This window comes from Amblyomma americanum, chromosome 1 (assembly GCF_052857255.1).
Source record: "Amblyomma americanum isolate KBUSLIRL-KWMA chromosome 1, ASM5285725v1, whole genome shotgun sequence".
Lineage (NCBI taxonomy): Eukaryota > Metazoa > Arthropoda > Arachnida > Ixodida > Ixodidae > Amblyomma > Amblyomma americanum.
This window is the reverse complement of record NC_135497.1, coordinates 14,782,616-14,806,409: the sequence shown is the minus strand read 5'-3', so window position 1 is coordinate 14,806,409 and position 23,794 is coordinate 14,782,616. Positions and strand designations below refer to the sequence as shown.

General features: G+C 47.5%; 1 protein-coding gene across 1 annotated transcript in view; it reads left to right on the top strand.

The window, feature by feature from the left end:
• The first annotated feature begins 4,010 nt into the window (after nt 1-4,010).
• Nucleotides 4,011-23,794, top strand: part of LOC144116893 (uncharacterized) — a 67,348-nt gene continuing 47,564 nt past the window's right edge. Inside the window, exons 1-3 of the mRNA XM_077651221.1 lie at nt 4,011-4,111; nt 6,992-7,145; nt 8,571-8,748. Coding sequence (XP_077507347.1) covers nt 4,052-4,111; nt 6,992-7,145; nt 8,571-8,748 — 392 coding nt within the window. The 5' untranslated portion in view covers nt 4,011-4,051. The remainder of the gene's footprint in view (nt 4,112-6,991; nt 7,146-8,570; nt 8,749-23,794) is intronic.

Below are 23,794 nucleotides of genomic sequence, written 5' to 3'. Positions count from 1 at the left end.
TTTTTGCGACTAATAGATAATGCACCATACCTTAGCCACACGGCCCCATTGTTTAGAGAACACCAACTGCTTACACTGTGGAATGTTATAAACAAAAAGATAGCATTAGCTACTTACGTACAAGTGCATTCCGATCCTACCGCTTTTTGTTATCAGTATCTAACGAAAACACACACCTACAACACTCGGAACCTATGTTATGATAAGGAAAAAATACGTACAAACTACGGCACCCAGAAACTTAGCTACAGAATATCCAGTTTTTTAAATGATCACCATCCTGCTGTAAGCATTATCCAGGAAAGTCAATCATTGAAAGCTTTCAAAAATAGCATCACTATGTATCTGATGTCACTGCAGGCATGACCACTCTTTTTGTTTTTATTCTGTTGTTTCTCGCAGTATTTGCCCAACTGTTGTACATAAATGTTCAATATGAAATAACTCCTGTTTCAATGTTAACCAACCGCTCTGCATTTCCATCTCGTTTAGTGTTTATTTTATGCGCTGAATGTCTTCTGCTCTCGACTGGGAGCAAGAAGGGCGCAGACTCTTTGTCAGGCATCCATTTGCCTTTTGGTCTGCACCCTAGGCAACTGTACCACACGTTGACTGAATAAACTCTTTGACGTGGTGCGAAGCAGCTGCCGGCGCCATGGCTTATCACGTGGTTTGTCACGTGATTGGTCACGTGACCAGCCATGTGGTGCGGAGCAGCTGCTGCTGCCGGCGGCGCGGCGCGCCGGGGAAACCGAGCTGCCACAGCTGTGCGCATGCGCCGTGTCAAGTGGGACGAAGATGAAGAAGGACCGCACAGCGAAACGGAGCGGCGAAAGACGGACTTTGTCAACTGAGCAAGTTCCACTCGGCCAGCCGTAGCTATCGCTTCACTCCAGGTTTAACCAGAAACCACCGCCAATTTTTCTCGTGGCTTGGGGCTCTTTCATGTTTCCCCCACTTTTCTTCGCGGTTTAAGTTGTCCTTTCAGCGCCCTCCCAAAACCCTATTCTTCACTCCTTGAAATTCTTACCGTCGGCTCGAGAAGGGAATGAGACAGCGCCAGGAGCATGGATCTGCGTGCCGCTTGTCGACGCCCGTCGCGGCGCGGCGCTGAGCGCGCAGGCGCTCCGCACGTACGCGAGGTAGTGTTCATGGAGTTGCCGCTTAGAGGCCCTTTACATTTTACCCAGGTGTACCTTTCACCCAGGGCACGGAACAAGACTATAATATAGGAGGTGAAACTCCCGTCTGCGCGAGCGAGCGCAGGCGACCAGATAAAGTCACAATTGTAAGCGCCGACGGATGGATAAATGGATACGGCTGAACCCTTTAAATGTGGCGTTGGCTCAAGCTGCCTAGCTAGACCTAGACGGGGTCGCATGCAGTGGCGGAGTCATGCGGCGCCTCGTAGAAGCCGCAGCGAAAAAAAAAGTGCAGCGCCCGGGTAGGCGGCTTCGACGCGCGCTCAAAGCAGACGACAAGCAGACGAGACGGGTGTTTGCTTCAGCGGGCACGCCGTGACCTTGTATTTCAGTAGTTTCTTTCCAGGCCGCCAGACGCCTCCAGAAGGACAGTGGCGCCGCGGGCTTGTGACCTTTTCTGGTCGCTGCAGACGGCGGAGTTCCCACTCCTTATAGTCTTCCTCCGTGACCAAGGGTGAATGCCTGCTAGGTGTACACACATAGCAGGTTGCCCACAACCCAGTGGGCAGGTGGGCCGTCTGCCATAGAGCAGGCTTGAGCCACATACGTATAGTTTGTGTCAAAAATATACAGCCCAGGAAGCCTTGCAGCATGGCTTGTTTTGTATACACGATTTTATTTTCGATGCCTGGGCGCCGCCATGTTTGTTTTACCCGAGCGCCGCCTACCGCCGACGCCATCATGAGCTGATAATCTGCAGCCCGTGGGCTGCAGACGAAGCAGAGTGTGATTTCTGGCCTTGTCATCCGCCCGTTTTATTCCTGCCAAGCCTATAAATGGCGCGCGGGGGTTCACCTCGTGTTCATCCTCGTGTGCGCTAAGCCATTAGCGCCTGCAACAACCAGCCGGGAGCAGGCGACCATGCTTGGATGGAGCGAATGATCAGCATCGGTGAGTGCCATGCTCGCAGTTCACGCGTGTAATTTTTGTCGCCGGTCGCCTGTAGGGCAAGCGTGGCACAGTGTTGCATGTTGGAAAAACGAATAAGTAGTTTTTCGTGGAGCACGGTTTCTAATTAACGCTTTAGCTGCCTGCTTCGACATGGCGAGTGTGACAGTTTAGATGCAGAGCTTACAACAGAGTACTCCGTTCACAAACTGAACATTCGGGAGACAACAGCGAGCTCTGTGAGCGAAGCGAATCCACGTCTGGTCATTGCAGTGCTTGTTTGCGGCGATACGCGCGATAAAATTGAAATTAGTTCCCTCCTGCCACTCACGTAGGGCTGTTCATGCTACGCGCGTTACAAGCCAGTTCACTGAAAGCAACACGCACTCTTGCCTACTCTGCTCCCGCCAGTACTCACTGGCCCACAAACACCAGAAAATGTGTAATTACACGGACTGAAAGGTTGATACGCTAATGGAACACTATTACCGCTTACTGACAGGCCGAATAGCCACACCTGTTTGGAGAATTCCAATCTCAGTCGGGTAGGGGCACTGCTCAAGTCGTTGCGTTTGTCGTATGTATGGCACAGTCATGCATAGTGGATTTTCTTACAGTGCATTCGATGTGATTTAAATCGAATGATTCATTACAATGCATGGCAGAGTTTACCGTCCCGCGTATGCCGTATGTCCTTCCTTCTTACGTTACCGTGGCTGCATTTTTGAATGCTCACTTTGCAGTTGGGTAAAAGTTCGTGTCGCCGCTATCATTCATGCCATTGTTCAAATGAAATTAGTATTTTTGTAATAACAGCATGCTTTTTTGTTTTTTTCAGGTGTCGATGCGCACACGATCCCGATATTCGTGAACATGTGGGTGGCGAAACGAAGTTGTGGCCACATTTGCAAAGTCCTTACATCGTGTACTGCTGAATTAAAACAGCTTTGCCAAGTCCATCCAAAAGCTCGATCTCTTAAAATTATGTACAGGGTACAGTTTGGTAAACCAGTCGCTGTGCTTTGTTCCGCGCCCGATATTAAGCACGGGCAATGTGTTTTTTTCTACCTGCATTTCATTCACAATACGCGCTGATGCGTAAGCTTGTTATTGGCGCAAGTATTTTCTGTTCGTCAACTACGTCCACTACCAATGCAACTCGGGGCCGGCGGGAAAGCGGTGAAGAAGCAGACATCGCAGACACGCTGAGACCTTCGCATAACATGGTGCGCGTACATACTTGCGGATTTTTTTTTACTTCCGTCGACTATTGTCGCAACCGGCAATAAAACACTGATGTCTAGAGGACGTTGGCGTTTCGCACAACAGTGCAGCTTTTGCTGTACAGACGCAAACCCGCGTTTGACCGGTGGCTAACCAGCCGGATTATCAGTCCAGGGGAGGATGGCAACAGTGGGGTGTCGCGCAGCGCACGTGTTTGAGAGTATTTCTCCCTCTCCTGCCCGCTCCTCGTAAAATGGTGTATACTCAGCGGCCTTAATACCACGAGGGCGGGTGCAACTCGCGTCTTCGGCCTCTCAAGCTTAGGAGTGTCAAATGTGCCTGCAAGCCCCGCTACACGGCTCCGGTGCGAACCCCTTGGGCTTTTGACGGGGGCTGAACGTATATATGGTCGAAATCCGAAAATTCGCCGAGTAGTGCTACCGCACTAAAAAAATCTGGCGCACCACGTGCACGATAGGGAAACTGCACGTGCGACGAGATTTCGTACTGATCAAGCAGAGTAAGTGCGTTGACCAGTCACAGCAACGCCACCGCCACGATCACGCCTCGATATGACGTAGTACGATTTGTTTCTAACACACACCGCTGTATGTCCCGGTCTCAGTTATGCGGGGATCGTGCGGGGAGCAGCAGACTGGAGAGTTTACAGGTTGTTCTTTCTGAACTTACTCCAGGGGCCGGGCGGCCGCAGCTCGGCGCAGATGTGAAAGGGGCGCATGGCTGCTGGAAGGAGCCATTCCAGAAGGGCCGCGCCTGACAGCAATGACACCGCCAAGGTACCCACTCTGTTTTTCATTCCTCGTAGGGTCAGGCGGCCGTGATCCTGCCAGTTCTGTGATGAAAAGCTGATGCTATCGCGCTTTGAGGATTTCCCTCGCAAAAGGTCGGGCTTGAGGACCTGACTATGAGCTCTGGACAGTCGTAACAAGCGACCAGCTTTACTGCAAAGGTTTTCCGACTATCGGAAACGTCGCTCAGCCGTTTCAGGGAGATAATAGTCGGCAATGGCCGGCGACACAGCATGCGATTTTAGGCCGGCAGTAGGTTGTCGAACTGTTTTATGAAACGTCATATTTCTTTTGTTCTTTACTCATTGCGTGTGAGCTGTAAACTTAAATGACACCTTTGTTCTTTTACTCTTTATCGAAGCAGTGATAGAAGAGTTTTAAAATTTCGGTAGTATCTGGCATGCCTGGAACGTACTTCCGCATGCGGACACAGCTCAGATAGGCGCGCCCTAACACGGCGAACTGCAACCTTCAAGATAGCCTTTATTGATAATCCAGTGCAGACCTACCACATTACAAACAAAGGACTATGACGAAACAAGAGAAACACACAGCGCTGAGCTCGAACTAAAGCTTCATCGACACAACGCCGATCTACGAACACTTGAATGCGCAAAAGTCGAAAAAACATCGAAGACGCTTGAAATGATGATCTGAGGTACGCTCACAGCAGCCGTTGACATATAATTCATCCAGTAATACGCACTCGAAGTGCTCTTCACGCCGTACACTGTTTAATCATGTCACGAATAATCGGATCACCATTTCTGTCTAGATTGACGCATTTTTTCCGGCATATGCACCTGCAGTATTTGCAGTGAAACGCGAGACAGCTACGCGTACAACCGTGCTAACCGGTCATTAAAGAGGCTTCGTCTCGCCCATCGAGCTTATTTTTCAGCAGTTAATATGAAAGGCCAACATTGGCTTACTTTTTTATCCCCGGCGCCACGAACATGTCTTGGAATGACTCAGCGACTATATTCTGAACGCCAAGTGTTTATCCGGGATGGAAAACGTATCGCGGTGGGCCTGTCACAAGGGGAGTATTTAAACCACATGTCTGCCGAGGCTACATGCAGGTGTGGTTAAAAGTGTTCGGAGGTTACAACGAAGCTCAGTTGCTCGGCATTCTCAGCATTTAGCCCTGCGCTTACCCGGACGGCCTCCTCCCCCGTGTCAGGCGGCGCCTGAAGACAGCGGGGGCATACAGCTCTGTCGTGACTCGTGTACATGAACATGTAGGAAAACGCATCCACGACTGTGTGAATTCTACTTCCATGACGAGAGAAGACCTGTCAGAAGGTGCACCGTCCACGGAGCATGGTAACAAAGTGGGAGCGTTGGTGATACCTATTAACAGCAAAGTAAACGAGGAACAAGAGCTAAGAGCACTCAACTCACAACTGTCGTTTTTATACGATAATTCGCTTATCCACTGCGGAATAGCGTTCAAGTGTGATTTTTAAGAATAAAAACGTCAGTTGTAAGTTGAACGCTCGCCTGTATCCTTCTTTGCTCTCTGTCGTGTTTTGCGCACTTACCATATTTTGTATATCAACGAAGGCCGCTTCACTGCAACACACATCGGCCCCTTAGGCTAAGAGAACGGCTTACGTTACGGCCAGTACACTGCATACAACACCACGTACCTGGCAGGTGACACAAGGCCTTTCGTGGCTCGTTTGATGAGTGTCGGTCTCACTCCGTTCTTTGCACCCTTCTTGTCCGGCGTAGGAAGTTCTTGCACTTTTTCGCAACATTACCCACACTTTGGAGATGCGCCTGTGGACACGAAACTTGGAAGAGCGAGGAGAAACGGTGGATACTGCGCCTTCCCTCTCCTCACCCTTATAAAAGTGGTGTATAGACCATCTATAGACTTCTTATAGACTCTATTGTCTTGTTATTGATATTTATTTGTTCATAATCTAGAGACATTCTTAGACAAAAGTCTACTAAGTGCATGGCCATAAATTTATACATTGTCGATAGACTGTCTATAGGACCTGTATTGCCTATAGACTATCCTCTAGGATTGTTTATAGACAGTCTATACACTTTGTAAACTGAAGTCTGTGGACAGTCTATAGACTGTTAGAGAAATTTTTGTAAGGGGTTACCTCCTCCCGCTTTAGCGCGTCCTTTCTTTTCCCATCACCTCCTCGTTAAGATGTGGCAAGGTGGGAGTTCTGCGCTGGCAACATTCAGCTCGTGTTGGTGCGTCAAAGACCTTTCTCAATCCGAAATGACATGTTGACATGCCGACAAGCGCAGCCTTTGCTAAAAATGCTTCTTTGGTGAGGTTTAAGGACGTGGCCGAGAAGAAAACTCCCTCAGGCTCTATATTTTTGACAAAGACTCCAAATGCGTGGGCGTAGTGGATTACAAGATCTTTCAGGAATACCAGATTACATATGGAAAACGTTTTGTGAGAGTATCTTAGGTAACCCTATTGCGAAAAGAATTACCTACAAATGGCTGTTGTGAGAGAGCCTCAGGTAATCGCCCCTGGCGCGAACGATCTTTGTTTCTTTAGCTTGGGTTTATGAATTGCAATCAGTGACATATAAATGAGTGGTCTATCGATGAAGTTTCAATTCTAAGGTGTCGTTATGGCGTAAGACTAATTAAGCGGTGTGCTTTCCCTTAATTGTTTCGCCGTCGCCCTTCCATTCCGCTGTCAAGCGCTACCGACTAACCCAAATGCCTGTCTTGACCGTCCCACAAGCAATGAATGTCGAAACGTCTAAGTTTCTGTTCAGCTGGACCCTGTGAGCTGCCTTCCTCTGTCCCGCGTGCCGCTGCTTAACGGGGGATACAGCGGCTGCTAAAGGCGGCTGTGTTGTGTTCGCGCTACATGGGCAGCAGCCGCAATGGCAGGACGGGGATCCGGGCGGTCCTCGGGAGGAGCAGGCATCAGGTCTCCCCAGTGCCTGGGTGGCCGCCATCGCCGTCAACGTGGTCCTGGTCGCCCTGTTCCTCGTCTTCGTTCTCTACTGCTACATCCGCAGCCGCAAGCGTGAGCACGGCCTTCATTTCGAAGCGAAAAGCTTCACTACACCAGCTTTTCGAGCCGTGAGCGGGACCGCAAGTTTGACCTTGAATGTAGCTTGAGGTCAAACAAGGAAATGACGCCTGTCTCACATATCTCGGTGGACACCCGAACAGCACCGTAAGGGTTGGAAAATGAAATGAAAATTGGTTTTAAAGAAAGGAAACTACGCCTGTCTCACATATCTCGTTGGACGCCCGAATCGCCGTAAGGGAAGGAAAGTGAAATAAAATTGGTTTTAAGGAAAGGAAATTATGCCTGTCTCACATATCTCGGTGGACACCCGAACCGCGCCTTAAGCGAATGAAAATGAGAGTTGGTTTTAGGAAAAGAAGTGACGCCTGTCTCATATTGCGCCATTTCCTTTCTAATAATAATAATAATTGGTTTTTGGGGAAAGGAAATGGCGCAGTATCTGTCTCATATATCGTTGGACACCTGAACCGCGCCGTGAGGGAAGAGATAAAGGAGGGAGTGAAAGAAGAAAGGAAGAATAGGTGCCGTAGTGGAGGGCTCCGGAATAATTTCGACCACCTGGGGATCTTTAACGTGCACTGACATCGCACAGCACACGGGCGCCTTAGCGTTTTTCCTCCATAAAAACGCAGCCGCCGCGGTCGGGTTCGAACCCGGGAACTCCGGATCAGTAGTCGAGCGCCCTAACCACTGAGCCACCGCGGCGGGGATTTCCTTTCTCCCAAAACCAATTTCTTTCCTTTCTTCTTTCACTCCCTCCTATATCCCTTCCCTTATGGCGCGGTTCAGGTGTCCAAAGATATATGAGACAGATACTGCGCCATTTCCTTTCCCCAAAAACCAATTATATAAAACCAATTTCTTTTTTTTCAATTTCGCTTTCTGAAATCATCTCCAGGGTTTGCGCGTCGTTTGGAGCCGGATTTGGTTCTATATCTCCGCATACAACGAGCACCAATAAAGTTGTAAATGTCACCGAAGCTATATATACTCTCTTGTGTGAGCGCCTTTAATGTCGTTTCGAAGACAGCAAGATGTTTAACAAATAAAAAAATGCCTACTACTGTGTGTGTGTCAGCATGACTATCTATGGAAACCGCCAGTTGCGCGACCACAAACGTAGCCAGGGAGATGCAGCTTTTCGCTTTCGACCAGGGTTGACCAGACCTAAACCACCAGCAAATTTTGTTAAAACCTAGCTCGGCATTTTGTGCGAACATAACAAGCAAACCGCCTTATACCGTTTCTCTGGGCATGCGGCATTTTGGTCCCCTTGAAAGCCATTCTTTCGCTAATCCTTCTTTGCTCGTGTTGAGTCACTGATCCACCCAGAAGAAGAAAGCACACCTCTGCCTCTTTCAGTACTTGTGAAAGCAGCCGCAGAGAAGGGTCCTTTGCTGTCGGCACACTGTGCAGGTGCCAAAGGTGCTCCTTTCCCTGAGGAGCGCGGCTTTGAGACGCAGATGGACAAGGCGACCACGCAGCCGCTAGCCCTTGAGGCTCCTCGCCCACTCGCGTGGCCGCCCTCTGCCGCCGTGGAGCACCGGCAGCTCGACTTGCCCGTCATCAGCACGCACAGCGCCAGCGTGCACAGGTATGCATCCGCCGCAGTGGCTTTTCTTTAGCACTTTTTTGGGCGGACATTCGTGCTAAGTTTCGGCACTGACTGCGCAGATTTCGCCAGGATGTTCGAGAGGGATTTCCTGTCCTTCGTTCTGCTTTTTGCGCTGCATTCGTCAAGTTATGTCACACAAGTATACCTAGTACTATAGGACAGTTGTTCTGGCAGCTAAGTGCTGTCTGTGCGGCGCATTTCTCGAATCTGCCTAATTCGCCCATAATGAAGACATGATAGGGCCCCCAAAATGCCCTCCGCCATAATCTGTGCCGGCATGCTTTGCGTTCCTAGCCATTCTTTCCTTCGATCATGCTCGGATGGATGGATGGACGGACGGACGGACGGACGGACGGACGGACGGACGGACGGACGGATGGATGGATGGATGGATGGATGGACGGACGGACGGATGGATGGATGGATGGATGGATGGATGGATGGATACGGCTGAACCCTTTAAATCGGGCGGTGGCTCAAGCCACCTAGCCATGACTTATGAAATTTTACTCTTCTCTTGATTTTAGCCACCAGTCAGATAACCTTCGCTTGGTTACTTCTGCCCGCTTAAAGTTTACTTTCCCTTCACTGTCCTTAAACCCCAATGCCTTGGATAAATCAGCCCCGCTGCTTTCCACTGTAGGGTGAAGCCCTTTACAGAAAAGTATCAAGTGTTCAGCCGTCTCCTCCTCCTCTGCGCACGCAACGCACAACGTGTCGATCTCGTGGTACCTGACTCTATATGTCTTAGTCCGCAAAACTCCCGTCGTGGCCTCAAACAACAAAGAGCTTCCCCTACAATTATCATAGATATTTCCTTTGGCAATTTCCTGCTTAAAAATCCAGTATGTTCCCAGCGCTAATTTCGTCATCATCCCTGTTTTCCACAGAGCTCTCTCTGTTTCTTTAACCTTTTTCTTAACTGATAATTGCTGATTTGCCCCCCCCCCCACTGCTGTCCAGATATTTTCTTGTCAATTTTCTAGTTCGCTTTCTCCATATCGTATCAACATTCCTTATATACAGGTATCTGAAAACTTTCCTAGCCCTCTGCTTTCCCTCCATTTTTCTCAATCGCTCCTCAAATGCTATCTTACTGATATCTTCTCTGCTCTCGATCGACGCCCATCCCATATCACCCTGTACCCCTTGATTTGGTGTATTGTCATGTGCTCCGAAAGCTAGCCTCCCTATGCCACATTGTTTAATTTCTAACCTTGCTTGAACATCTGGTCGCATGCACAGGACCGTTACCGAAAGTCAGGCTAGGAACCATCACCCCTTTCCAGGTCCCTCTTACCACTTCATACCTATTGTAATTCCAGAGTGCCTTATTTTTCATGACAGCTGCATTCCTACTAGCTTTATTCATTACATATTTTTTCTGTCAGATATTCAGCACCGTTATTTATCCACACCCCAAGATACTTGTACTCATCCGCTACTTCTGGCGTGAAATCCTGTATTCTATGCTCGCCGACCTCACCATTAAATATCATGACTGCAGATTTTTCCTTGCTAAATTTGAAAGCTAATCTATCTCCCTCTGTACCACATATGTCTATAAACTTCTGTAAATCTTCCTTGTTGTCAGCCATTAGCACTATATCATCGGCGTATATTAGTCTTAGTAATGACTGTTTAATCAATTCTCCTTGGTTGAAAAAAGAAAGGTTGAAGCCTAGCCCGCTCCTCTCTAGCTTGGTCTCCAACCCTTGCAGGTACAACATGAACAACAAAGGAGACAGGACATCCTTGCCTAAGCCCCCGCTGTATCTCTGCAGGCTCTGATACATTTTTTCCCATTTTATAAGCACTCTGGTACCTTTGTATATATGTTTTAAAAGATTAATTACTCCATCTTCCACATCCAATGTGCCCAGTATGTCCCACAGATACTCTTGAATAACGTTGTCGTAGGCTCCCTTAATATCCAGAAATGGTAGCCATTGGGGCCTGTGTTCCTTTTCAGCAATCTCTGTACACCGACTCAATAAAAACAGACTGTCCTCCAACCTCCTTTGTTTCCGGAACCCATTTTGTAGCTCCCCTAGCACCCCCCCCCGCACTCCACCCAAGCCTGTAATCTGTCCTTTATAATCTGCATCACCACCCTGCACACCACAGATGTCACTGTTATGGGACGGTAGTTACGTCAGCTTTGTCCCCCTTTCCCTTGTATATCATGTTCATTCTACTTAATCGCCATTCATAGGGGACTTCCCCATCCACTATCATTTTATTCACTACCTGTATTAATGTTTGCTTGGATTTTGGTCCTAGCTTCTTTATTAACATAATTGTAATACCATCTGGTCCTGTTGACGTGCCACTAGGAACCTTCTTAGGCTACGCGTGCACGCACGCCGCCTAGTGGAGCGATCGCCGCCTAGCGTCATCTATCAGAGAAATTACGATGCACGTCTACGCATTGTCGAGTTGCATCCCCTCAAGATACGCCCCAAACGGAGTTTTCTTCGTTTGGGGGTCAAGGTGGGCCAAAATTTCGGCTTGCGGTGCGATATGGTAACGCTTCAATGAGTAATTGCACGTATACAATGTTTATGTATTATATAATTGTGGTTTTATTTCTATGCCACAAGTCATAGGGTGTTATTTGCCTACCAAATTCGGTATACAACTGTCCCCGGATGGGTGTCCGTTGATGTCGGAGTATATATATAGCGAAACAAATGTACGCATGTGCAGCGCTGACGTAACGGGACAGTTTTCATACCCATTTTATGATGTGTTTTGGTGAGGGGGGGTGATGGTGGTGAAAGGAATGAGAGGTCACAACCAAATTTAATGGCCACCACCTTGATATCAGGAAACCGAAACTATGCCGCTATTTCGTCCCCCGACGTCATACTCGCATTGTTCCACCTCTGTCCACCATATTGGACCGTGACGTCATCATCGGCACGCGGCAGGTGGTTGTTTCTACAATGCTACTGTAGATGGCGCTACGAGTCTCAATGCGAGATGCGCTGTTTTCTAGTTGCAGCCATAGATGGCGCTTTGTTCTCAGGGTGGTAGGAGACCTCACGAAATTTCGAAACGTGACGAGTAGTTACTGCCAAAGATGGCGCTGTGATCAAGGGTGGTAGCAGACCCCACGAAATCTCAAAACGTGGTGAGTTTTTAAAAAACTACAGAGAATGTTTACTACATTCGAATCAGAGCGAAAGCACGGATTTGTGCTATGCAGAAAGCGACGGTGAGCAGGCCGTGCCCCGGGACGGAGCAGATGGAAGTTGATGAAGACGACGCTCTCCAATGGACAGCACAATAGTGTGGTGCAGTTTAACACGTGGCGTGATGGTTGCGGCGATGTGTCTCGCTGAGCGGCCCTTAAAGGAGGTCTGTTTGCGCAGCCTAGGGTTCGACTCCCAGTCATGGATATTGATTCAATTTCTTTTGACCTCTAACTCAGCTGAACGTCAAATTTGCACGGTCCGCGATTAGTGCCTGAGGTACCGAAGTGAAGCTTTCGCTTCAAAACTCGAGTGCTGAAATCATCGCCCCATAATCGGCCTTACTATGAACGCAAGCAGATATACGTTTTAGAGCGTTAGCTGTTGTTTTGCGATAGCATATAGAACCGTCACCGGAGCAAACACCTGGCACCGCTTGGTGTCGTCCAGAAAACTACTGACAGGCTGGCGGGCAGTGACGTCATCAGTGGCGTCACGAGAGCGACGAAACTGGATTGGCTGGAAGGACGTAACGTCACATGACCGGAGGTGGCGCCAGCAGACCAGAGAAGGCCCACTGGCTGGTGGGAAGTGAAGTCGTCTGACCGGAAATGACGTCACTAGACCAGATTCATCTCTGTGAAGCCTCCATCTGCCAACCGTGGCAGGTGACATGGGATGTACGGAAAGAACTCGTGAAGAGCAGCCTGGGTCGCACCAGCTTTATCAGTAATTTCCGGCAAACGCATCAAGAGCTTCGAAGGCAGTCTCTTTGCCAACACATAAAGGAATTGGGTGTCTTTGTGCTTTTAGTGCGCTAGCACTTACACTGAGCATTCACCCCATTTAGTGTAGTATGTTTTTCTCAAGTCTGCTTTGCGGCAGGCTTTCCAAAAGACTGCTCACCGGGCTGTGGGCAACTTGCCCTGACAGACAGACAGACGGACGGACGGACGGACGGGTGGACGGACAGACCTACATTGCATGTAAGTGGATGGGTGGGTGGGTGGATGGATGGATGGATGGATGGATGGATGGACGGACGGACGGACGGACGGACAGACAGACGGACGGACATACGGAAGGACGGACGGACGGACAGAAAGACGGACGAACAGACAGACCTACATTGCATGTAAGTGGATGGGTGGGTGGGTGGATGGACGGACGGACAGACGGAAGGACGGACGGACAGACAGACAGACGGACAGACAGACCTACGTTGCATGTAAGTGGATGGGTGGGTGGGTGGATGGATGGATGGATGGACGGACGTACGGACAGAGGGGGAAGGAAGGAGTGTTAACCAGAAAGGCTTCCGGTTGGCTACCCTGCACTGGGGAAGGGAATGGGGGGATTAAAAGGAAAGAGACAAGGAACGGAAGACACAGTCACAATCTGTAAATCAAGGCAGTCGTTCGTAAAAAACAACAGTGCCTTGTAAGCTTTGATGGCAGTCGACTGTTGGGGCCACGGACCGAGGATCTTGTCCTCTGTCAAAGGGCGAGGATCAAGATGGTCCAGTGCACAACGCAGCTTACGTCTTTCGTTCACAAATCAGGGAACTCACACAGGAGATGACGGATTGTCTCTTCGCAGACACAGCTTTCACAAGAAGGGCCGTCGGCCATCCCAATCCGGAAAGCATATTGATTTATGAAGGCAACGCCGAGCCATAGACGTCACAGTAATGTTGCTTCGCGACACGCTGTCACATGGAAGACGGAGGCGCAGTCCGGGGTCCAATGCCCTGAGGCGACGGTTGCAGAACTCGCCCGTGTTCCAGGCTGAAAGCGTGAGCTCCAGCGCCAAAGAACGAAGTCCGCACACTGCGTCAGCTCTCGTTATAGGGATGTTGACAGGGATCCCGTCGTTGTGGGCATAACGGGCAGCCTCGTATGCCTGGTGATTTCCTTTAATACCGCAGTGTCCTCGCAGCCACGGGAAAATTGTGTCATGTCCTTTGAATTTGGCGTCGTGGTACATGTGATATTTTGTTTTGGACAAAAATGTTCCGATGTTTATTAAGGCTGGGCGAGTTGGTAATGATTCTTTCTTAAACAGCGCAGGAAGGTAGGACACACGAAACGACACGAAACACAGGCGATGACTCGCAACTGATCTTTATTTGGAGGAACTGTTCTTATAATCTTTATTTCAAGAAAAACCATGTAAAAGAAAAAAACAAGAAAAACAGTGCCACTCATCATTCAGGATGGTGAAAAACACCACATCTCCGTGGTGCAACCGCACGTGAAATTTAGTTTTCATCTCACTTTCTATAATCTTTCTAACTATCAGCTAACTTTCTAACTATCTGATTTTCATGTGTGGTTGCACAAGGGCGATGTAGTGTGTTTTTCACCATCGGGCATTATGAGTAATATTGTTTTTCTTGTTTTTTTGCTTTTACATTTGGTGTTGTGTTTTTCTGCAAACGAAAACTTATACAGTTTCTTCGAATAAAAATAAGTATCCTGTCTTTATGCGCTTTTTAACAACGAATCTTCCTATGTTGTGGGCGAATCCACTCTGCGTGATATTTCCTTCCAAAAGGTCTTGTTCTATACCTATAATTCTTTCTCATATTTTTTTAAAGACTACATATTCTAACGAGCGCACTACCAGGATTTTGTTGGCTGTTTTTACCAGATCATTAGTCACCCTAACATATTTCTGGACCTTATTTAATTCATGTTTAAGGAAATATTTTTGGTAGACGGGCTACTTTCGTATTCAGTACAGCTTTGGAGGGGGCCGAGCTGTATTATGGAGTTGCATTATGGAAAGTGGGATTAGAAATTCATTTGTTTCCAACATTAGAGAAATGATCGTTTCTTGAAAATAACCTGTGTTGTGCGTGTAGAGTTTCAAAACTGTTTGAAAACATGAGAATTGATGCCTTCTTTGCGCTGTCTCATTTAGGTTTTACTGTGACAAACGTCTTTTGAGCATTTTCAGAGTGAAATGGCTGTTCATTTGTTTTGTCGGTGCGGCGTTTTATTTTGGCACCTTCATCACTGGTGCCAAAATAAAGGGCAGACAGCCTCTTTGGCGCACGGTTAGCCCAATGTTGATCTCTTTTCTGTGAGAAATAGGTGATTGGCAAACAAGTTTGCAGAAAGAAAGCCACTCATATTATGGAAATTGAAATCACCGTGTAAGTTTACGCATTTCACATTGTTTTAAATAGGTGGGACTCTTCCTTTGTAAACAAAGAAGTGAAGAAAATTCTCGTCTCATTTTTTTCTTTTATTCCTAAAAATGTCTAAACTTTGTTGCTCACCAGTGCACAAAATGCCGTTTTCTTCCCAAACTGTTGTTGCAACCACAGTTCCCGAATCAAAGGCCCGCATGTGAAGGGTGTGGCACGAGTGCTCTTTTTAGTTAGTAATAAACACCTGTTAGTGTTCCCAAATGCGCCACGTCATAGATTAAAGGAACTACATGAGACCCCTTTCAGGACATCTAACAAATCAACAGTGTTGTTGCTTGCCAGAAGTCTATACATTGGTATTTAACATTCACTAGCATGTCTACGCTAGCAAGCCGTTTCGGGGAGGAAAATGCTGCGTTCCCCATTTGCCTCTCGCACGTTTCCCCATTTACTTCCCGCAGCAGCTTGATGCATTTTGGCCACCGAACCCAAGGTCGTGAGATGAAATCCTTGCTGGTGCAGCCCGGTTTTCATCGAGGTGAAATACAAAAGCACTCGTGTACTGTGCAAGTCATTTTACACGTTAAACAACCACAGGTAGTTTAAGCTAACCTGGAGCCCCCTCCACTGCGGCGTCGCACACAGCCGACATGCAGAACGACAGTTTGTCCAAACTAATCCGAAGTCCTCCGCTTCGCCATGACGCATAGCCCCCATGCAGCTTCTTACTTTTTATTTTTGAATCACTGGAGGTGACTCGAATCATAAGATTCCTCGACACGCTGGGTATGTAGATACTGTTGCTTATTCCCTGCGGAAAAAGTGCTCAGGAATTTCAGTGAGCCAACAAGGGCACACCTTCACGAACAAACACAGGAAGGAAACAGAGGAGCAATTTCGTACGTTGATGCCACCTCGCTGTATTTGAAAAAGAAAGGAGGTTAATGGGCCGCAGATAAGCCAGTTTTACATTCCACAAGGGCTTGCCTAAGAATGTGTAGTCTCGTGAGGGTCACTATTATGCAGTCTGTCTGGTAAGCGCCATTATTACAGGTTTTAAAATTTGTTGAGATCTATGCTGTTTCGTTATCCTGTGGCATAGCAGGTGTTGCGCAAAGAGCAGACATTAAAACTATAGATTAAAAGAGCAGTGATGCAGCATAAAAAGTATTAATAGCCACCTTGGCTTGCACTGAGAAACTGCACAGAACTGCTGCACGAGTGGCACAGCGTTGGAGATTAAAATGTGTGCACTCCTGTGTCAGCTTCCCCGCTGTTTTTCGACTGGCCGAAGAGCATTCCCACCTTGCTACAGCAGCGTGTAATGTGTGAAATATCTCTGCCGCGGCATTTTGGTAGTTATACAGTGTTTCCTATATATGTATATAACATAAATGCTCCCATCCTTCTGCTGCCGACAAGATATACAGTGGGTTGGCGCGTTCACATGTGTGCCTGCTCCTTCAGCTTCTTCTGCCTGGCTTATTATGCTCGTGTGTAAAGAAAGCTGAATTCTTATTGTGCAGTGTTAAAAATCACTCTTGAAACGTGCGCTGAGTAAACGAAGTGATAGAGTGGAAGCTTATTGCCATTATGCGCATATTACCTGCATAAATAAAAGAAGTGCACAACAGTGATGCATTCTTTATGCAATAAAATGTCTTATGGTTACGTAGACGTTCGTCCTGCTTGGCTCTTTTTTTGTCTTGCAGCTCTTACGCACTGAAGCAAGTGGCACAGCTTCGCGCAGAATGTTAATCAGTTGCTACACACCCGCATCCAGTGGCCTCCAGCTGGTTCATGGTTTTCTCAATATTGGCATTCATTCAATACCGAGCAAGCCATGAGCCAGCTGCAGGTCATTGAACGCGAATGTATAACAGCTGCTTAATATTCCCAGCGAAGCTCTCGAGTTTAAAAGGGTAACAAAAGAGAGGGACCCAAGACAAGGCTGCATTAATATAGCTTGTCATCGGTTATCGGGACAACGTCGGCGGAGGGTGGACAGAGCTCTCAAACTGTTAAGTTCGTACGCGACCTGTTATTGATACATGATATGGTTACGTGACGGCAAGCCGGTGAAGACAGGACTGCATGACAGATGACGATGGAATGATTTAATGGCGGTGGGCCTAGCGCGAGCGCTCCGTGCCGCGCCACTGCCCACTTTGTCGTCTTCTAGGTCGTGGCACTACCCGGGGCTGCCGAGCGATCGTCCCGATCGCGTGAACTAGAAGAACGGCAGTGAAGAAGAAACGCAGGACGTTACGGTGTACGTGACAGGAGGGATGAACACAGAAGAGAAGAAGATGCAGGTCTTGCCGCCACGATGAAAGAGATGAGCTGATCGTGATCAGATGAGCGCTGGTCCAGGAAGCTTCCGGACCGTAGCTAGGTCACCTTAAGCAGACGGCCGAGGCCCATGAGCACACCGAACGGCTTGGGCAGGGGCTGTGTTCGAATATGTTGGCGGCTTCTATAGGGTCGGTGGGGTCATAGGTTCGAGTTGCGGCGGCGTCGTCAAGTTGTGTCTTCTTGTCGGGGCGGGGGACGAGGCTGGGATGAACGGCGCGGTTGGTTCAGGTCTGGCGGGCTGGGTCACAGCCAGGCGGTGCGGACAGGAACACACGACCGACGACCACGGCACACGCAGGACGCCGAAGCTCCAGGACCAGGATGGGGATGAACTCCGCACCTCACACCAAATGTTACGTGACGGCAAGCCGGTGAAGACAGGACTGCATGACAGATGGCGATGGAATTATTTAATGGCGGTGGGCCTAGCCCGAGCGCTCCGTGCCGCGCCACTGCCCACTTAGTCGTCTTCTAGGTCGTGACAATACCAAGCCGCTTACCAAAAAAATTAAATTCGGTCTCGGTTGTGTATAGGCTCGGCCCTACATCGGGAAGTCGGCAAAACACGTATTCTGTTCGGCTTGCCTATGTAAGGCCGACTTCGCGCCAAACTTGTTTTGCCCTATGGGATACCCTCAAGAAAAGTTGCCAGTGTATCTAAAAAACAACTACGACGGCCTTTCTGTATGCAGCTCACGGCGCGCTTCCGACTTTCAGCGCGCTGCCCAACCTACTGGTGTTAGTGGGACCTGCGCGATAATTTTGGATCCGACGATCACATCGCGGCTGCAGAAAACACGCACGAACAACATGCACGTAGTATATCTGCAAGCATTAAAGCGCATAAAAAACGAACCAAACTGACAATATTGCTTCGCTCCGCTGCGTCGTTGAAAATCTGAGGGGAGTAGGTCTTTAAAGGGCGTGAGACACTTAAGATTAAGCCAGGCAGTGACGCACGCACGCACGCACGCACGCACGCACGCACGCACGCACGCACGCGCACACACACACACACACACACACACACACACACACACACACACACACACACACACACACACACACACACACACACACACACACACACACACACACACACACACACACACACACACACACACACACACACACACACACACACACACACACACACACACACACACGCGCACGCGCACACGCACACGCACACGCACACGCACACGCACACGCACACGCACAGACAGACAGACAGACAGACAGACAGACAGACAGACAGACAGACACACAGACACAGACAGACAGACACTCAGACACACTCACACACTCAGACACTCAGACACTCAGACACAGACACAGACGCAGACACACACACACACACGACCTCCGAATATCGCGTCCGAATTGGAGAGCACCGGACGCGATATTCGGAGGTCGTGGGTTCGGATTCTACCGGCGGCATGGTTGTTTTTTCTGCTCGATTATAAGCAATTTTATTTAAGCGACAGATTAATGGAAGTATTAATCTCACATTGATTGGCACTGCAAATTAAAAAAAACACTCCCCTGTGCACCTTGGTTTCGATGACTGTTGGCTTCCTTCATATGTTTGTCAAACCAGCCCCTCACCCTCATATATATATATATTGTTCGGAACTGCCACAACAAGTTTCGCTCATGTGGTGCGCAGGGGCGGTGCACGACACAGCCCTCCGGCATCTGCCCCAGGTCACTTTGACCGAGAGTCGGGCAGGGCCATCCACGCCCCAGGCAGGGACAGCGAAGGCTGCTCTGCCACCTCCAAAGCAGGGAGCGCCGGTCCACGGGTCAGCATCCCGCAGGACTTCACCCCATCGGGGGAGGTCTGAAACGAACACACCCGCGGCTTCTCCGCGGCCCTCCAGCGCCTCTAATGAGGTGATGGACACAACTCCTCCCTCGCCCCCGCTGCAGTCGTGGCAAAGCTCTCTCGAGCGCAAAAAAGGAATGAAGTCCCTATAACTGGTCCGAAAGACCCACCAATCTAGTTTTTAATCCTTATCGCCAACTAGTCTACAAACATAGCATTTATAGTTCAGTGGAACTGTCGTGGACTTTTCAACCACTACACTGACGTAACAGGTATTTTAACTTCATTCTCTCTGGTAGCACTCTATCTCCAGGAGACTAACCTTGGACCACAGAAAAAAATCTTAAAAAGTACCAGGCTCTCTGGAAGCGCCGCTATTGTGGTGCAGGAGGGTGCTGCAACTCTGAAAATCGACTTAAAAACCTTGTATGGGGCAGTTGCTGTCACCGTCCTTCATTTTAAAACCTTAACTTTATGTTTCATATACATTGAGCCTTACTTAACCGTCACACTTCACGATTTAGAAAGACTTTTAATACAACTGCCGGAGCCGTATCTTTTAGTTGGGGATTTGAATGATCAGTTCTCTTTGTGGCGAAGTGAACAAACCGGCGTGAGAGGCCGGATCCTAGAATATTTTATTCTCTGCGACAATGTCTGCCTCCTGAACACAGGAAAACACACTTACTGTTCTCCAAGCAGTGGGAAAATGAGCCGTCTAGACTTATCTTTTTGTTCACCTTCTGTTTTAACGATTTTAAATGGGACATCATTAGCAACCAATGTGGCAGCGATCACCTGTACTAATCAGTTTAAAATCCCCTCCGGAAATCATCCTAACAAAGCCACGACGTCGGAAACTGCATTTAGCAGACTGGAAACTTTTTAGAGCAGGAGCCACATTAGAAAAGTTGTTTTCGAAAATCTGAGCATTGATCAAATGAATGAAAAGTTCACGAATTGCATCACAACTGCCGCCCATTTAGCTCTTCCTCTGTCTTCAGGAGTGGTGCGAGAAAACCACAAAGTTTGGTGGAGAAAAGACCGCAAGGAAGCCAAAAGACTACAATACAGAGCTTCGGGGTGAATTTCTTAGGTACCCAACGCAAGAGAACATCGTGCATTTTAAAAAGGCAAGAGCCAAAGTTCTGTACATCGTCGCAGCGCAGAAAAAACCTCATGACAAAGTTCTGTTTCTTCTAAGAATAGTGAAATGACACTAAGAAAATGTGGCAGCAGGTTCAAAAATTAAATGACACCTTGTTACCTTTCACAATTTCTTTTTTGACAACACCTGGCACACAAACGGGCATAAAGGAACAGGGAGACATTTTGGGGGGTCACTTCGCTGGAGTTGCCAGTTCGCCTCACTACGCGCAGTCATTCCTAAAATACAAATTTATGGCCGAAAAACAAACACTTCCAACAAGTGCAGGTGCAAACCAAGAATACAACAATTTAATCACTCTCCAAGAAATCAATAGTGTACTGTCTGCCGGCAAAAAATCTGCTCCAGGACCCGACCAGATACAATATCAAATGCTTGCCCATCTTTCCGAGCCTGCTATAGAAGAACTCTTGAATTTCTTTAACAAAATATTTACAGAAAGAAAAATACCTTCAGAGTGAAAAAGCCCGTCATAGTGCCTTTCCTGAAACCTGGAAAACTAACAAGTGCTTGCTGTTGGGCTAGCTGGTTCATCATAAAGTTGAATGGCGCAAGGGAACGAACACAGGAAGACACAGAGGCGCTCTTTCTGTCTCTGTGTCTTCCTGTGTTCGTTCCCTTTCGCATTCAACTTTATGAAAAACCAACAAATTCCCCTGATAGTTATAGACCAATAGCACTTACAAGCTGTCTCGCAAAATCTTTCGAAAGTGTCCTAAATATAAGACTAACGTTTGTCTTTGAATCGCGCGAACTTCTCAACGTCCATCAATGCAGTTTTAAAAAGGCATGCTCAACCACAGACCACCTTGTTCGTCTAGAAAACACAATTAGAAAAGCATTTATACACAAACAGGACTGTCTCGCCGTCTTTTTCGACATGGAGAAAGCATATGACACAACTTGGAGGTTTGGGATCCTCCGGACCTAGGCGACCTAGGTATCCGCGGTAGGATGTTAAACTGCCTCAATGGCTTTCTTTCAAACCGTTCTTTTCACGTACGCCCAGGCTCAATGCTCTCGAGAAAATTCATTCTAGAAAATGGAGTACCTCCGGGGTGTATATTAAGAACGACCCTCTTTATTATAAAAATGAATTCCATAGCTAAAATAATCCCCAAGTCCATCGTGTATTCAGTCTACGTCGATGATCTTCAAATAGCCTGCACGTCCTCAAGCATAACAACATGCCAGAGCCAAATACAACTGACTGTAAACAAACTAACGACATGGGCACATAAAAACGGTTGCAAGTTTTCCACTCAACAGTCAGTAGCTGTTCTGTTGTCGCTGAAAAGAGGACAGCACACTGATTCCACCCTTTATCTAAATGAAGTCATAATACCAGTAAAAGTTGAGCACAAATTTTTGGGAATAACTTTTGATAGAAAACTCACATTCCTGCCACACATAAATACCTTTAAAAAGAAAGCTTCTAAATCCCCGAATATACTAAATATACTCTCACGAAAACACTGGGGCTCCGATAGGACATGTCTGTTACAAATTTATCGCTCTGCTGTACGCTCTACCTTAGATTATGGTTTTATAGTTTATGGATCAGCGAGGCCATCGTACCTTAAAAGACTGGATCCAGTGCATAATTTAGGCTTGCGTCTTTCCACTGGTGCATACATGACATCAACCATAAATAGTCTGTATGTAGAAACCAACGAGCCATCACTTACAGACAGAAGAACCATGCTCACATGCTCGTACGTCCTAAGAATCTATTCACTGCCCAAGCATGTTTGTTATCCCATCGCTGCAAATTGCCCATCTAGAATACTCTTTTACAATAAACAGCAAGCTACCCGGCTACTGCTAATGCGGTTTGCAGAGATGTGCCAGAACCTCGGCACAGTAGACATATTGTCAAACATTGCTCGAAGGCGAGCTCCACTGCCGCGATGGTACAATTTCTCTGAAATCTGTGATTTCACTCGTACAGTCTCAAAAAAAACAAATTCCAGAACAGGCTATAATAAAAGAATTTATTGCACCCGAGGAAAAATACAGCACTTTCACAGCCTTTTATAGAGATGGTTCAAAAACACATGCTTAAGTTGGAAGCGCAGTGGTACAAGAAGATTGGAATAGAATAGTAAGACTTGTACAGTATGGAACCATCTTCACCGCCGAGTGCTACGCCATCTCTGTAGCCATGGAAAAAATAAATGAGAACCTCACCAACAATATTATTTACACAGACTCGCTAATTGTGCTTAAAGCCCTTCATTCTGGAAATTCAATAACTCCGCTGCTTGGCGACTTCATAAACAACATTACCACAGCCATAGCCCAAGGCCAAAACATAATACATAACCTGCTGGGTACCAAGTCATGTCGGCATTAAGGGCAGCGAAAAAGCAGATTTGTGCGCGGCTCAAGCTTGTGACAAGCAAATTAAACATGTAAATATGCCTTATAAAGATTGCATGAACTTAGTACGTTATAAAGCAAGAAAAAATGGCAGTCTGTTGGAACAATGAAGTAAATAAGCTACACGTAATAAAACCAGTTCTAGGTGGATGGAAGTCATGTGTGCACCAGAAACGTTTCAAGGAAGTCATTAACTGCCGTCTCCGTATAAGCCACACACACATTACACACAGCTTTCTGCTCACAAGAAAGGACAAACCAGTTTGTACATGTGGAGATGAACTTGCAGTTAATCACATTTTATTTTCATACTCGCAACTGGAAAAGCTAAGGAACAAACGCTTTTCTCCGTTTTATAACCAACGCATCCCTTTTCACCCTGCACTGCTTTTAGGTGAAAATGCAATTGTGGACAAGTCTTGTGTTTTTATATTTTTAACAGAAGCAGATTTTCTTCAAAAGATGTAAACATGACCCAGTGCATCGCCTGATGCCCCCCAGCCACTTTCTCATTCCTGAGAAAAACGCTGAGGTTTTTGTTTGAATTGGTTGGGAGCCTCCAGTTCCTTGCCCCGCCAAGGACGGCTGATGAGGTTTTTCGACCTCCTTCGAAAATTTTAATATTAGCCATTTATCAATATTGTTTGCTCTCAATACTAGTTAAAAGGAAATAACTTTTTAAGCTTGCTACACCGCCATATTTTTCACATGTTTGCACAAATCTGCAGAAAACAATTTCTTATACCCTGAGCTTGGCGCAGTATAGCCTTAGTTGCTTATGCGCCATTAAACCCAACAGAACGGCTGCTTTTTTGCCCAGCCATGTTCTGTTGTTCATTGCTGTATCGTACACATGTGTAGTTTACCGTCGTTACACGCCAAACGCAACCCTGTCCGAGACCGCACATCTATATATAAAACCGGAGTATCTTCTGTAT